At 43.6% G+C, this 14,969-nt stretch overlaps 2 protein-coding genes across 2 annotated transcripts in view; one reads left to right on the forward strand and one right to left on the reverse strand.

Annotated features, from left to right (window-relative positions):
- Nucleotides 1–12,770, forward strand: part of LOC311516224 (uncharacterized protein C8orf88) — an 86,240-nt gene extending 73,470 nt beyond the window's left edge. The window contains exon 7 of the mRNA XM_084620065.1: nt 12,639–12,770. Coding sequence (XP_084476191.1) covers nt 12,639–12,656 — 18 coding nt within the window. The 3' untranslated portion in view covers nt 12,657–12,770. The remainder of the gene's footprint in view (nt 1–12,638) is intronic.
- NECAB1 (N-terminal EF-hand calcium binding protein 1) overlaps nt 1–14,969 on the reverse strand; it is a 123,354-nt gene that overhangs the window by 19,144 nt on the left and 89,241 nt on the right. The window contains exons 6-7 of the mRNA XM_084620064.1: nt 4,961–5,097; nt 530–642 (exon numbers count right to left, since the gene is read on the reverse strand). Coding sequence (XP_084476190.1) covers nt 530–642; nt 4,961–5,097 — 250 coding nt within the window. The remainder of the gene's footprint in view (nt 1–529; nt 643–4,960; nt 5,098–14,969) is intronic.

A 14,969-nucleotide genomic window follows, 5' to 3' on the forward strand; every position in this document is an offset into this window, starting at 1 on the left:
CAATCTTTCTTTTTCCTAAGGCAAAATTGTCATTTCTAATTCTTCATGTCAACTTAAGAGACGTCTGTGTGCCTCAAGCTAATGTCCTTATTTTTCCCCTCTTTCTTTCTCTCTCATAAACACACTTGCTCCCCTCAACCATGACACATGGTCACACTGAGTAATGCAGGCAGCATAAACTTGTTTCTTGGAGCTTTTTTCCCCTCTGCATTAGACTCATATCTCTTCCCATCACCACTATCTATAAATATAGCTAAGAAATATAGACTGGTGTTCTCAGTTCATAGCACAAAAACAATGACCCTACAGAATGGCAAAACAGCCATAATGCAGGGGAGACTTTGGGGCTGTAGCAGTATACTTATTTGTTCTGCTTCTACAGCTAGAGTTAATGGCTGCTGTATTAAATTGAAGATTGCATCAAACCTTTGTTGATTTGTACTTGCCGGTTAAAATTTTGATGACAAGTACATGGCTGCCTTGCTTCTGTGTGTGTTTAAAATACATTTAAAAGTTGAAATGACAATACCTGTATTTAAATGGGGACTGTTTGGTGATAAGCTATTGGTCCTCTGAAATCTTCGATTTGAACGTTTTCCTGGCCACTGAATTGAGAGCACCTCCGGTTTTGCTGGTCCTTGTCTAAATAGAAACAGATAGTAGTTAATCCATGTGCCAAAGCCTCTGTCTTCCTTCTGCTGTCAGGATGCTGATTTAAAAAAAAAGGAGAGAGAGAGAGAGAGAGAAATATCTGCTGAGACTACTGAGTGATTTTCTAGGCTTTTACTGCTACAGTTAGCTGTGTCCACTTTGATACCAAGGAGGAAAAAGAAGGAAAGTTAGTACCTCACAAATATCCTATAGGGACATAAAATAGGTGGCATGTCTGTGCTGTGGTCCTGGTCCTGCACTGGGAACCACTATTACAGCCTTTGGATCTGAGCTGAACCCGTGATTTCAATGGGTCCCCATAAAGGCACTGGGGTCATGCAATCAGTTACTAATGAAGGATCAAAAATTATATGTTCACTTGAGAAGGGAAATTTTCTGTTTTAAATTCATGATAAATAACATTGTGAAAGGATTTTAATCTGGGATTTAGGAAGCAAAGAGGACCAGGAATGGCTAGCATAGAATGAGGGCCAGGTACACTAGTGAGAAGAGCTTTCTTGGAAATATATCAGTTAAATAAAATATTTAATGCTATGGCTGCAGTTAGGATGGCTGATCAAATTGTTTCAAATAATGTAAGTTTGGAATGTAGCCATCTCTTTGGTTAGTGAATTGTTCTCTGACCAATCCTGATTTATGTTCATTATTTGTAAGCAGTCTCCAGACAGTTTTCTGAATAAACTTCAGCCGAGCTATCCAGTTCCCCACTGTTTGTGACTTTGCAGATGCTATAGCAGAGGCAAAGAAACTTTGGGCTTGTCTACACACTGTTTTTGCTTGGAAAGTCACTAGGGACTTCACTACTGCTATTGATTTTACATAGAAAGCACTCAGGTACCACAGTAATGGGTGGTGGTGTTCTTTTGCTCTTTACTCAACAAATGTAACAGGAAGGAACCACCTGGGTATAGTGGGGACCACATAAGTATGTTTATTAACTATATATTACATGCAAAGCCTATGAACAATGCTCATGGCTGGCCTAATGGAAAATGGTGCCCTTTATGTACTGCTCCCCAAGCAGCTGGCAGCCTCTCAGCAGGCAGAGCAGCTGCTGATGGAGCTGGGGCAGTGCTGCAGGTGTCATACTGTTGGGAGGGCAGAGAGGGGACCCAGTCCCCTTTTATCCTCTTCCCCTGCCTCCTGGGTGAGCACAGCCCTTCTGCAGACTCTTGACCATGGCACACCCCTGACCATGGCACCCTGGGTGGTCACCCATGTTACCCACCCTTCAGGCCAGCTCTCACACTGCTGCTCTGGAAGCACTCTGGTGGCTTGTGAAAAATAGAAGACAATGATAATTAGTAGAGGGTTCATTAACTATTTAAAGGGATACTACTCAATTCCTATCCACTACAGGCAGCAGTATAACCCCCCTGAGTTAATTAAATCAGTGCAATCCCCTAGTTTGGACACTCTTTAATCTGTTTAAGAGAGTCTTAAATTGGATTAGCTGTTTGTAATCAATTTAAACTAAACCAATTTAAGACACTTATATACTGGTGTAAAAAGAGTCCACACTAGAAGGTTGCACCCATTTAGCTGAATCTGTGTGTAGACCAAGGCTTTGCTACAACATAAATCTTTAAAGATGCAGTTGGATTGGGACTTCTGTCACCAGCTCTTTAGCCCTTTTCAGGCTCATTTCATCTCTTGTATGTCATGGTGACCTGTGAGGAGGGAACATCAGAACGTAAGAACAGCTATATTGGATTAAACCAATGGTCCATCTAGCCCAGTATCCTGACCAATGACAGGTTTTTCAGAGGGAATGAACAAAACAGGCAGTCATTGAGTGATCCTCTGTCATCCACTCCCTGCGTCTGGCAGTCAGAGCTAGGGATGCCCAGGACATGGGGGTTGCATCCTTGACATCTTGGCTAATAGCCATTGATGGACCTATCCTTCAGGAACTTATCTGAATCTTTGTTGATTCCTGTTTAAGATATGACCTTCATAACATACCCTGGCAATGAGTTCCATAGGTACTGTATGAAGTACTTCCTTTTGTTTGTTTTAAACCTGCTGCCTGTTGATTTCATTGAGTGACCCCTGGTTCTTGTGTTAGGTGAAGGGGTAAATGACACTTCCTAATTCACTTTCTCCCTGTGGCCTGCACCGCTTCTCGCAGCTCCCATTGGCTGGGAACAGCAAACCGGGGCCACTGAGAGCAGCATGCGGCCGTGCCTGTGGATGGTCAATATAAACACTGTCTCATGGCCCGCCAGTGGATTACCCTGGTGGGCCGTAGGTTGCCCACCACTGCTATGGGGCATTTAGGAACAGCTATATCTAGAGTCCTAGACAAAAGATCCACCAAATATTGACAGAGACGGGAGTTGGTAACAAAATACTCTCGTTTAGACCCACTGGAAACCTATTTGGTGCCATCAGTGACTTTGGGAAAGCCAATAGCACAGGTGGACCTCAGTGGAAAAGTGTCCCAAATTCAAACTGAAAATAGCTTCATAAAATCACTTCGCTTATATTTTGATGTAAAGATATGGAAGTGAAAGGATAACTGTGATTCAAAACTAAACAAGATATCCAGATCACTCTATTGTTCCTTTATGGTCTTAAACTTTTCTTTTTTGAAGATTTTGCTGTTTGTTTTTACATCATAAATATCAAGCCATCCCATACCCCCTTTCCTTCTCTTAGTCTTAGACTATGTAAAAATCAGCATTCCCAACCCCCTTAGTTGCTCTGGGAAAGAGATCTGCAGTGCAGGTCAATATCCCTCTGTCACATTATTATTCAGGTGTCAGCAATCCCAGGATCCAACAGCAAAGCAAAGGAAACAAGGACCTGGCATTTCTAATATAAAAACATCAAGAGAAAACACATTTTAAAACATTTTAAATTTTGAAACAGTCTTTATCCGTCATAAAGCAGCATTAAGTGGCAAAACCAGCAATTTGCTTTGCCATTCAACTTGAAAGGTCACCAAGAATATTCTGGGTAGCACTTTAGGACTAGCTGAGAAATGGATTCAGACACAGGTATAGTAACACAGTGATTGGGGAGAGCAAAGGAAAAACTAGAGAGAAAACCCCCAAATATATTTTCAAATACAATGCGCTGCTTTAATGCCTGATTCTTCAAACCTTATGCATGTGGGTGGTGACACTGAATTCACTGGAACTACTCACATGAGTAAAGACTGCTCATGTGAGTAAAAGTTTACAGGATTGTGCCTTTAACATCTCAGACCCTGAGTCTGCAAACACACATGTATGTGTAAGTATGCATTGGGGCTAAGTTAAAACAAAATCTGTGCTTATTGGGAAAGTACACATTTGTAGTAGATGTTAAAATAAAAAACAAAAAAACAAGCTTAGATTGTTTTATAGTTGTAGATGTAGCCTAAACTCAGCTGATCTTGATGTATACTGGGGCTAGGCAACCATCTATACTTGCATAAACCACCATAGGCAGTGTGTAATGTTGTTGATAGTAATAGGGCTTCAGAATAGGTAAATTTTGAAGGTCTAGTTACATGCAAAAATGTGGCTGCCCACTCGTTGAGGAGTGCATGAAAAAGGAACCCTATAACAACAATAATCTGAGCACTACACTGGATCCCAGTAAGTTTCCAAGGGGAGTTCAAGGTGCTGGTTTTTTTCTTGGTCTGCCAGAGACCAGATTTGTTAACTTTCTGGGCACTGTGCAAAGTGCATCTTTTGTCACAGGCATTTAGGGAAGTTAGGGAAACTTGTACGTGGAGGGGCTAGGGATGATTTAGGTAGGGTCTCATGTTGTGATTGGGTAGAGTAGCCTTAGGTCTTATGAGAGAGTCTATTAATAGGAAGACTTGTATTTGGAAAGATTACTGAACTAAAGTTTTGTACTGACAATGTTAGATTTCTTATAGTGTGTTTTATGTTTTGGGAGGCTCCAAAGAAATGAAATAAAATAAATTAAGCAAAATAAGCATCCCAAGTAGCAACAAAATGTCTGCAGTCTCATAGATGAGGCAGTGAACCCACATGTTATCAGAGGATCAGAGCCTTAGAACCGGATCCTGCACTCCTACCTCTGGCAAAATTCCCATTGACATCTGACTATGGAGTGCAAGATTTGTGCTTTAGTGTCCCATTTATTCCCTAAGACATCAAAATAAAATGCAAAATAGTCTTTGCAAATTCAGGGTATGTTAAGTGCATCTCACTGGGATATTTTTAGATCCACATATGATCTTAGATACAGTACTTTTATTTCTAATGTCACTTAACCCCTAGTTCCAGCCCCCTGACATACACCCAACTGGGGAAAACATTTAGTTTACCTTTCTTGACGAGTTTGCTCCTCTGTGGTTTCCATGGCACAATCCAGGGAGTTCTGGAGAGACTGCAGCTGATTCAATGTTTCTTTCAGTAAGAAACGAGTCACAAACTGTTCCAAGTTAGAGGCCTTTTGATAGTCCTAAAAATTACGCACAATATTGGGGAGAATTAGTTTAATAAATTAGAAATATGAGAGAGTGAAAAACCATTCTTAATCCAAAACAGGAGGTTCAGCTCTCCAAGAAAGCTTCAGCAGGCAGAAAGTAAAACTGACAAAAGTGTTCCAAGTGGGCAGGCAACATTTTGATTTTCCTGATGGAAAAATCAAAAATTTTCAGCAAAATGAAAATTTCCCCTTGGAAAATTTTGGTTTTGAAAAAAGAATGTTTGTCATTTCAAAGTCAGTCTGATGAAAAATTTGCAACCAGCTCCAAGCTTAATATGAATGTAAATTCCACAGAGTCTCAAGGTAGCATATGCCCTTAGAGATTACAAAAGGATCCTTGAGGCAGACTCACTGTGCAAAGTACCATTGCAGGAATAGGGCTTACATTTGCCCCAGTAAAGAGCTGAAAGCTCATCTTTATGAGAATAATTTTGCAATCTGTGCAGCAAATCAATGGTGGAAATTACTATAGAATAATGGTCTCCCATTAAAACAACAGGTTACAGTTTTGTAACATATTCAAATAAATGTATGGGTATTGAGGCATGCAAGTTTGAGTTGTGTGGCTTGCCCCATAACCTCAGCCGTGCAGAACACAATGCCATCCACAGCCTCAGAAAAAACTCTGACATCATAACCAAAAAGGCTGACAAAGGAGGTGTTGTCGTCATCATGAATAGGTCGGAATATGAACAAGAGACTGCTAGGCAGCTCTCCAACACCACTTTCTACAAGCCATTACCCTCTGATCCCACTGAGGGTTACCAAAAGAAACTACACCATCTGCTCAAGAAACTCCCTGAAAAAGCACAAGAACAAATCCGCACAGACACACCCCTAGAACCCCGACCAGGTGTATTCTATCTGCTACCCAAAATCCATAAACCTGGAAATCCTGGATGCCCCATCATCTCAGGCACTGAATCATAGAATATCAGGGTTGGAAGGGACCTCAGGAGGTCATCTAGTCCAACCCCCTGCTCAAAGCAGGACCAATCCCCAATTAAATCATCCCAGCCAGGGCATTGTCAAGCCTGGCCTTAAAAACTTCTAAGGGAGGAGATTCTACCACCTCCCTAGGTAATGCATTCCAGTGTTTCACCACCCTCCTAGTGAAAAGTTTTTCCTAATATCCAACCTAAACCTCCCCCACTGCAACTTGAGACCATTACTCCTTGTCCTGTCCTCTTCTACCACTGAGAATAGTCTAGAACCATCCTCTCTGGAACCAGGTAGTTGAAAGCAGCTATCAAATCCCCCCTCATTCTTCTCTTCTGCAGACTAAACAATCCCAGTTCCCTCAGCCTCTCCTCATAAGTCATGTGTTCCAGACCCCTAATCATTTTTGTTGCCCTTCGCTGGACTCTTTCCAATTTATCCACATCCTTCTTGAAGTGTGGGGCCCAAAACTGGACACAGTACTCCAGATGAGGCCTCACCAATGTCGAATAGAGGGGGACGATCACGTCCCTCGATCTGCTCGCTATGCCCCTACTTATACATCCCAAAATGCCACTGGCCTTCTTGGCAACAAGGCCACACTGCTGACTCATATCCAGCTTCTCGTCCACTGTCACCCCTAGGTCCTTTTCCGCAGAACTGCTGCCTAGCCATTCGATCCCTAGTCTGTAGCTGTGCATTGGGTTCTTCCGTCCTAAGTGCAGGACCCTGCACTTATCCTTATTGAACCTCATCAGATTTCTTTTGGCCCGATCTTCCAATTTGTCTAGGTCCCTCTGTATCCTATCCCTGCCCTCCAGCGTATCTACCACTCCTCCCAATTTAGTATCATCCGCAAATTTGCTGAGAGTGCAATCACACCATCCTCCAGATCATTTATGAAGATATTGAACAAAACCGGCCCCAGGACCGACCCCTGGGGCACTCCACTTGACACCGGCTGCCAACTAGACATGGAGCCATTGATCACTACCCGTTGAGCCCGACAATCTAGCCAACTTTCTACCCACCTTATAGTGCATTCATCCAGCCCATACTTCTTTAACTTGCTGACAAGAATACTGTGGGAGACCGTCAAAAGCTTTGCTAAAGTCAAGAAACAATACATCCACTACTTTCCCTTCATCCACAGAACCAGTAATCTCATCATAGAAGGCGATTAGATTAGTCAGGCATGACCTTCCCTTGGTGAATCCATGCTGACTGTTCCTGATCACTTTCCTCTCATGTAAGTGCTTCAGGATTGATTCTTTGAGGACCTGCTCCATGATTTTTCCGGGGACTGAAGTGAGGCTGACTGGCCTGTAGTTCCCAGGATCCTCCTTCTTCCCTTTTTTAAAGATTGGCACTACATTAGCCTTTTTCCAATCATCTGGGACTTCCCCTGTTCGCCACGAATTTTCAAAGATAATTGCTCCAACCCCTCAGACAGAACAAACACCTACAAGATCTCTATCAAGCATTCTTATACTACAGTTCCCACCCGCTGAAGTGAAGAAACAGATTGACAGAGCCAGAAGGGTACCCAGAAGTTACCTACTACAGGACAGGCCCGACAAAGAAAATAACAGAACGCCTCTAGCCATCACCTTCAGCCCCCAACTAAAACCTTTCCAACGCATAATCAAGGATCTACAACCTATCCTGAAGGACGACCCATCACTCTCACAGATCTTGGGAGACACGCCAGTCCCTGCTTACAGACAGCCCCCCAACCTGAAGCAAATACTGACCAGCAACCACACACCACACAACAAAACCACTAACCCAGGAACCTATCCTTGCAACAAAGCCCGTTGCCAGCTGTACCCACATATCTATTCAGGGGACACCATCATAGGGCCTAATCACATCAGCCATGCTATCAGAGGCTCATTCAGCTGCACATCTACCAATGTGATATATGCCATCATGTGCCAGCAATGCCTCTCTGCCCTGTACATTGGCCAAACTGGACAGTCTCTACATAAAAGATTAAATGGACACAAATAAGACATCAAGAATTATAACATTCAAAAACCAGTTGGAGAACACTTCAATCTCTTTGGTCACTCGATTACAGACCTAAAAGTGGCAATTCTTCAACAAAAAAACTTCAAAAACAGACTCCAATGAGAGACTACTGAATTGGAATTAATTTGCAAACTGGATACAATTAACTTAGGGTTGAATAAAGACTGGGAGTGGATGGATCATTACACAAAGTAAAACTATTTCCCCATGTTTATTTCTCTTCTCCTCCCTCCCCCCGATCCCTCACACATTCTTGTCAACCGCTGGAAATGGCCCACCTTGATTATCACTACAAAAGGTTTTTTTCCCCCGCTCTCCTGCTGGTAATAGCTCACCTTACCTGATTACTCTTGTTACAGTGTGTATGGTAACACCCATTGTTTCATGTTCTCAGTGTACATAAATCTCCACACTGTGTTTTCCACTGCATGCATCTGATGAAGTGAACTGTAGCTCAGGAAAGGTTATGCTCAAATAAATTTGTTAGTCTTTAAGGTGCCACAAGTACTCCTTTTCTTTTTGCGGCTACAGACTAACACGGCTGTTACTCTGAAACGTGGCTAAGTTATAGATTCATAGATTTATAAGACCAGAAAGAGACCATTTTGATCATCTACTCTGACCTTCTGCATACAACAAGCTATAGAATTTCACCAAGTGGTTCCTGAATCAAATCCATAACTGTTGGTTGAGCTAGAGAATATCTTTTAGTTCTTGATTTTGAAAACTTTTAAGTGATACATCCCGAGGTAAGCTGTTCCAATTGTTAAGTAAAAATTGCATGTTATTTCCAATCTGAATTTGTCTAGTTTCAAATTCCAATAATTGGATCTTATATTTGGGTGCTAGATTTGGGAACCTTCTACACTCAGAAATCATTTTACCATGGAAGTACTTATAAACCATGATCAAGTCACTGCTTAATTTTCTGAATAGTTTTGCTAAGTTTATCTCATTTTTGGCCTGTACCATTTCTAATATTTCTTTTATTCCTGATATATTTTAAATATTCCTTCTTACAGTTATTAACCCTACAAGATGTAGACTTTTCATTGATACCGTTAGCTTCCCTTATCAATTGTCCGCATTTCATAACTTTTAATGTATAGTCATTGGAATCAACTTTCCCTAATTTTCTTTTTTATATGTTGGGTTTTTTAAAATCAATTAATTGTCTCTTAACCAGGAAGTTCATTTAACTGAAGCAGCCTTTTCTTGTGATTGCAGAATTGCAATTTTTCAAGTATCTAATAAAATATCTTTAAGCAACTTCCAATGAAATCTTCATAAACCTGTTTTGAAATGAAGGGCTAAGGACTCTGTTCTGTCTTTTGCTGCTTGTTTGCACTTATTTTCAGCACAGTGCACATTGTTAATATTTCTGTTTAATATTTGCATTTTATTTTAGTAAAATTTTTGTATCATGGATACAGAGTAAAGATAAAACAGCCCCCAAAAGTGTCATCTTAGCAGCAAAACAAAATAAGCCTCAAAACCACAAAGGTCAATAAGAAATGAGAACTTTGAAAATATTACTTTTTACAAAATGTCCCTATATTTAGGATATACTCACAAATCAACATGGCCCTACATTAAAATAATTTCCATGCAAAGTATCTTCTAAAATCTACATCTTATATCTCTTTGGGAATATGCACAAGTGATTCACAAGGTAAAATATATATATTATGTATATGCAATAAACAAAGCACAGAACAGAAATGAATGCAATAATCATGGAAAAAAGAAGATATAATTTCTAAAACATTAATTTGTAATGTTCCTTGAGTACTGAAGCCATGATTATACAATATACAGGTGCAGCTGTTTTCATCTGTCTGTCATTTGTCTTCATCTGAACCAACTTGTATTTAGCTCAGACACTCTGCTTCCTTCCCCAGACGTGAAAAAGGGGCTCCTTGTAGCTTGAAAGCTTGTACTTTCCAAAAACACAAGTTGGTCCAATAAAAGATATTACCTCATCTACCTTGTGTCTTTCATCTTCAAAATTCTTTACAAATGTATTTAATTCTCAAAGCAGCCCTGTGAAAGGAGGGAGATATAATTGTTTCCATTGTACAGAAAGTGAATTTAGGTGACGTCCTTAAAACCAATGAGGGAGTAACTATCAGAATTGAGATTAAAAACAAGATTTCTTGGGGTGAATCCCTACCCCAAATCTAGTTTCTTTTAGATGTGTAAAAAGGCTGGAGAGGCAAATAAGCTTAAGTTTGTGAGGCATCTGGTTTTTGACCAGAATGTCTGGTCAAAAAGGGACCCTGGTGGCTCTGGTCAGCACTGCCGACCGGGCCATTAAAAGTCCAGTTGATGGTGCTGCAGGGCTAAGGCAGGCTAGTCCTGTCTCCGCGCTTCACCCCAGAAGCGGCCAGCAGGTCTGGCTCCTAGGCAGGGGGGAAGGAGGCTCCACGTGCTGCCCCCCGCCCCGAGCACCTGCTCCGCACTCCCTTTGGCCAGGAACTGTGGCCAATGGGACCTGTGGGGGTGGTGCCTGTGGGCGAGAGCAGCGCACAGAGCCTCCTGGCCTTCCTGCCTAGGAGCAGACCTGCTGGTCGCTTCCAGGGCACAGTGTGGAGACAGGACAGGCAGGGAGCCTGTCTTAGCCCTGCTGACCAGGAGCCACCTGAGGTAAGCACACGCTCCAGCCTCAAGTCCCAACCCCCTGCCCCAGCCCTGAGTCCCCCCAAGCTGGAGCCCCTTCCTGCACCCCAAACCCCTCATCCCTAGCCCCAACCCCCAGCCAGAGACTTCATCTTTCCTGCACCTTAACACCCTGCCCCAGCCTAGAACCCGCTCCCACATCCTTAACCCCTCATCCACAGCCCGACCCCATAGCTTGTACCCCCAGCTGGAGCCCTGACCCCCTCCTGCACACCAACCCCCTGCCTCAGCCCACAGCCCCCTTCCACACTCTGAATCCCCTGGCTCCACCCGTCAGCCTGGAGCCCCCTCCTGCACTCCAAGCCCCTCATCCCTGGCCCCACCCCAGAGTCCGCAACCCAGCCCAGGTCCCATACCCCCCTTCCCAGCTCCAACCCTCTGCCTCCCTCTGTACCACCCCCCAGCCTGGAGCTCCCTCCTGTACCCCAAACCCCACTTTCCCAGCCCCACCCTAGAGCCCACACCCCCAGCCCAGAGCTGTACCCCCTTCCATACCCCAACCCCCTGCCTCAACCTTCAGCCCCCATCCTGCACCCCAAACTTCTCATCCCCAGCCCCACCTCAGATCCTGCACCCCCAGCTGGAGCCCTCGCCCCCTCCTCCAGCCTGGAGCCCCCTCCTGCACCCTGAAGCCCTCATTTCTGTCCCCACCCCAGAGCCCACACCCCCGGTTAGAGCCCTCACCCCCTTCCACACCCCAAGCCCCTGCCCCAGCCCAGTGAAAGTGAGTGAGGGTGGGGGAGAGCAAGCTACTGAGGGAGGGGAAATGTAGTGAGCAGGGGCAGGGACTCAGGGAAGGGGTGGGGTGGGACCTCGGGGGAGGAGGGGGGGCTGGGGTGTTCGGTTTTGTGTGATTAGCAAATTGGCAACCCTAAATAACCTCCATATCCATTCTGGGGAGTATTTCTCTGGTGTAGGCACTGTGGGTGACAGCTCTAAGGCTGCCTTCTGAGGACACAGTGGGTATGTTAGGGTGGGGCTGCAAGTGAGAATGGTATATTGGGGTAAAAGATTCTAGGCAGCACTGCAGCTGATAGGGCAGCCCAGGGAGGTTGCCATAACTTAGACAGGTCCTTTGTGCTGTCTAAATTACACTAGAGGCCTCTCCAGCTCCAGGGGCAACCCAGGATTGGAGGGGCACAAAAGCAGCTAAAAACAACCTTTGCTCCCTATTCCTTGGGCTGCAAAGTGTGCTTTTCTCTTAGAATCTAACAGCCCAGAATCTAACCCCAGGTTTCTAGGTCTGTGCTTAGATTTCTAGACCATGCCACTTCTTACCCGAATTAATAACCCTGATACAAGTCCCTCAGGGTTCAACACTGAATTTCATATGTAGGAACCATCGCTTTTCCAAGTGTTTGCCTTCAGTCTTCAGCAATTTTCCATATTAATCATGATAAGCACTCAAACAGCAGACTTCCTTTACTAAAACCAGACTGCAGTATGGGACTGTGTACAATACTAGGGGGCTCCCTTTTGCCTTCTATGCACGTTTAACTCCCACTGATTCATTAAAAATGAATTGTTTTCTTTGCAGCAATGACTGCACTACAGCGATATCTCTTAAGTGTAAAAAGGCCAGGGTACTGCAGGCCGTTGTGGTGGTGAATATTGAGTTTTTATTCCCATTCACTGTCCATCGGAAGAAGCCATTGTGATTTTCATGTGTACTCATTTCAGAGTTACGTGAAATGTGAACAATAGCTAGTTACATTCTGAGGTGTTCTCTCAATTGAAAGTTGGTTTTTCAAGATTAAACTTGGCATCATATTTTAGCATATTTTATATGGTTTCTTTGTATAATGAATTTTGAATATGTTTATGTGTTTAAAAGTCCTCAATCCTACTCTCTTTTCCCCCAGGTGATCCTAGAAGTCTGACGATTAGAGCATCTATTCTTCAACCAAAAGGTGTTATTGGTAATGGTCCTGAAAGTGTCAATTTGCCTCAGCAACCTGGGACTATCTGTACCATTAAAGTAGGCTCTGAAGTTATTCACATGTTATTTAGACACTGATTATATTGTTTTCTCCAGAGAAGACAAGTGGTTTCAATTTTTGTGTATATTCTACAATTCAGCTCTTTCATCAATTCAAGGCTATAAAAAAAATCTACTGTACCTTATTTCATAGTTATGGTGCTGTAATTTGTATGGCAGCCTGTTTGAAAAAAATTGCAATAATTTGAGATTACTGGGGCCCAAACTGCAAATTTCAGAGCATGTGAGCTGAATTCTGTCCCTTCTGCAACATCATTTACTGTTTCCAATTAGCTGCATCTAGCAACAGAGCATGAGTGAATCATAGAACATCAGGGTTGGAATAGACCTCAGGAGGTAATCTAGTCCAACCCACTACTCAAAAGCAGGACCAATCCCCAATTTTTGCCCTAGATCCCTAAATAGCCACCTCAAGGATTGAGCTCACAACCCTGGGTTCAGCATGCTCAAACCACTGAGCTATCCCTCCCCTGAAACAAAGGGCCTGATTATGTTTGCAAAACCTTTACTGTTATAGCTGCTAGAACAGTTAAACAACAAATTCAGCCAATTTAAACACATTTTATTAAAAAACAATGGCCCCAATTCTGCAAGCTGTTCTATCTGGTGGGCCCCTCTTGGGAGCCTCACTGACTTCCATGGGACTCCACAGTGTGGAGCTCATTGTGGGATTGGGGCCTATATATATGGAATATTGAACAGCTGCCACTCTACCTTTTCACTGAAAACTGAGTTAGAGGTCCGACAGAGCCACAGACTGTTGCTGAAATGGCAGATTGCCATTAAAACTCTCAGGGCTAGATTCACAAAAGGACTTAGGCACCTAACTACCATTTTAGGTAATTAAATCCCAGAATCAGGCCACACTAGGATTCACAAAATCCCCATTCAGGTGCTGCCAAAACCTGTAGGTACCTAAACTCGCTCCATACGTAAATATTTGCCATAGAAGTTCCCTAGGTGCCTATGTTTCTGAGCATGTTCACTACAGCCCCATGCCAGACAGCCAAGCCCTAGCATGATGCATGAAATGGGAGAAGACAGGTGTTCCTCCACCTAACTCTCCTACGGGGCTTGATCTGATAAGTGTGGTCTGAGCTTGCCTACCCAAATGTGTCCTTCTACGTGTGCTTGCTCAAAATGGCTGGTGAGAGCAAACTGCCTCATAATTTTTAGCCCAGTGGTTAGAGTACTCATCTGAGATATGGGCAAGCCCATTCCACAGTCCCCCAGCTGAGGGAATTTGAACAGACTAACCTCTAGACTATGGGGCATTTTGTTGTAGGGTTCCTTCTGCCTCTCCTGTTGAGGCTAAATAATTTTTGAAAATATAATTAGAGCAGGGGGAGGCTGAATCATAGTTTTCCCCCCTGAATGCACTAATCACCAGGCTACAGAGTCATTGTCTTTCCTCCTCCCCCGCACTCAATAATTTCATTATTTATCCACAGTGGAACAGCTTCACCAGGAGAGACTGAGAGAGCCTCATGTCAGACTATACCTTAGCCTAGTCAGTAGGGCACTACCCTGTTCAAATCCTTTTCCCTCATTGGTGGGTGGGGGCTTGAATCAGGGACCTTCCACATCCCAGGCGAGTACCCTAACCACTGGGCTAAAAGTTACAAGGGAGGCCCTCTTCTCCACAGTTCCTTGCAGATGCAGCCTCGGTGCCTAATTTCAGCAGAGGGTTTGCAGCTGAGAATCATGAGCTGAGGGAGGTACCTCCCAGCTGGCTGGACATAGGTGCCTATCTCTGAGAAAGTGGTGGGGCTTAGGACACACCCATCACCTTAGCTAGTTTAGGCAGCTCTCTGTCTAGCATGCTGGTCTTTGTGAATCATAGTCTAAGGAGCCTTTCTTTTCCCATTCATTGTATAGGGAGCCTAGGTACCTAACTCAGGCTTTGGGAATCCCAGTGATTTTTTTAGGTTTCTACAGGTTAGGGGTGGTGATGCTCAGTGTTGGTATGCCTAAATTTCTTTGTGAATGTAGCTCTCACATCCTATCCCCTTCCCTCAGCTTTCCTGTATTTCATATCCACAGGGACCCTTATTATCTTTGTCCTCCACATCAACATTTCCCCTCCGATGCATTTATTATTGACATAGTATCAAGCCATAGGATGTGTGGTGGTCTTTCAGCTGGTTGTTAATAATGCTAGCTCTATGCCTGTATGTTGTAATGCTTCATGCTC

This window comes from Lepidochelys olivacea, assembly GCF_965140295.1.
Source record: "Lepidochelys olivacea isolate rLepOli2 genome assembly, chromosome: 2".
Lineage (NCBI taxonomy): Eukaryota > Metazoa > Chordata > Testudines > Cheloniidae > Lepidochelys > Lepidochelys olivacea.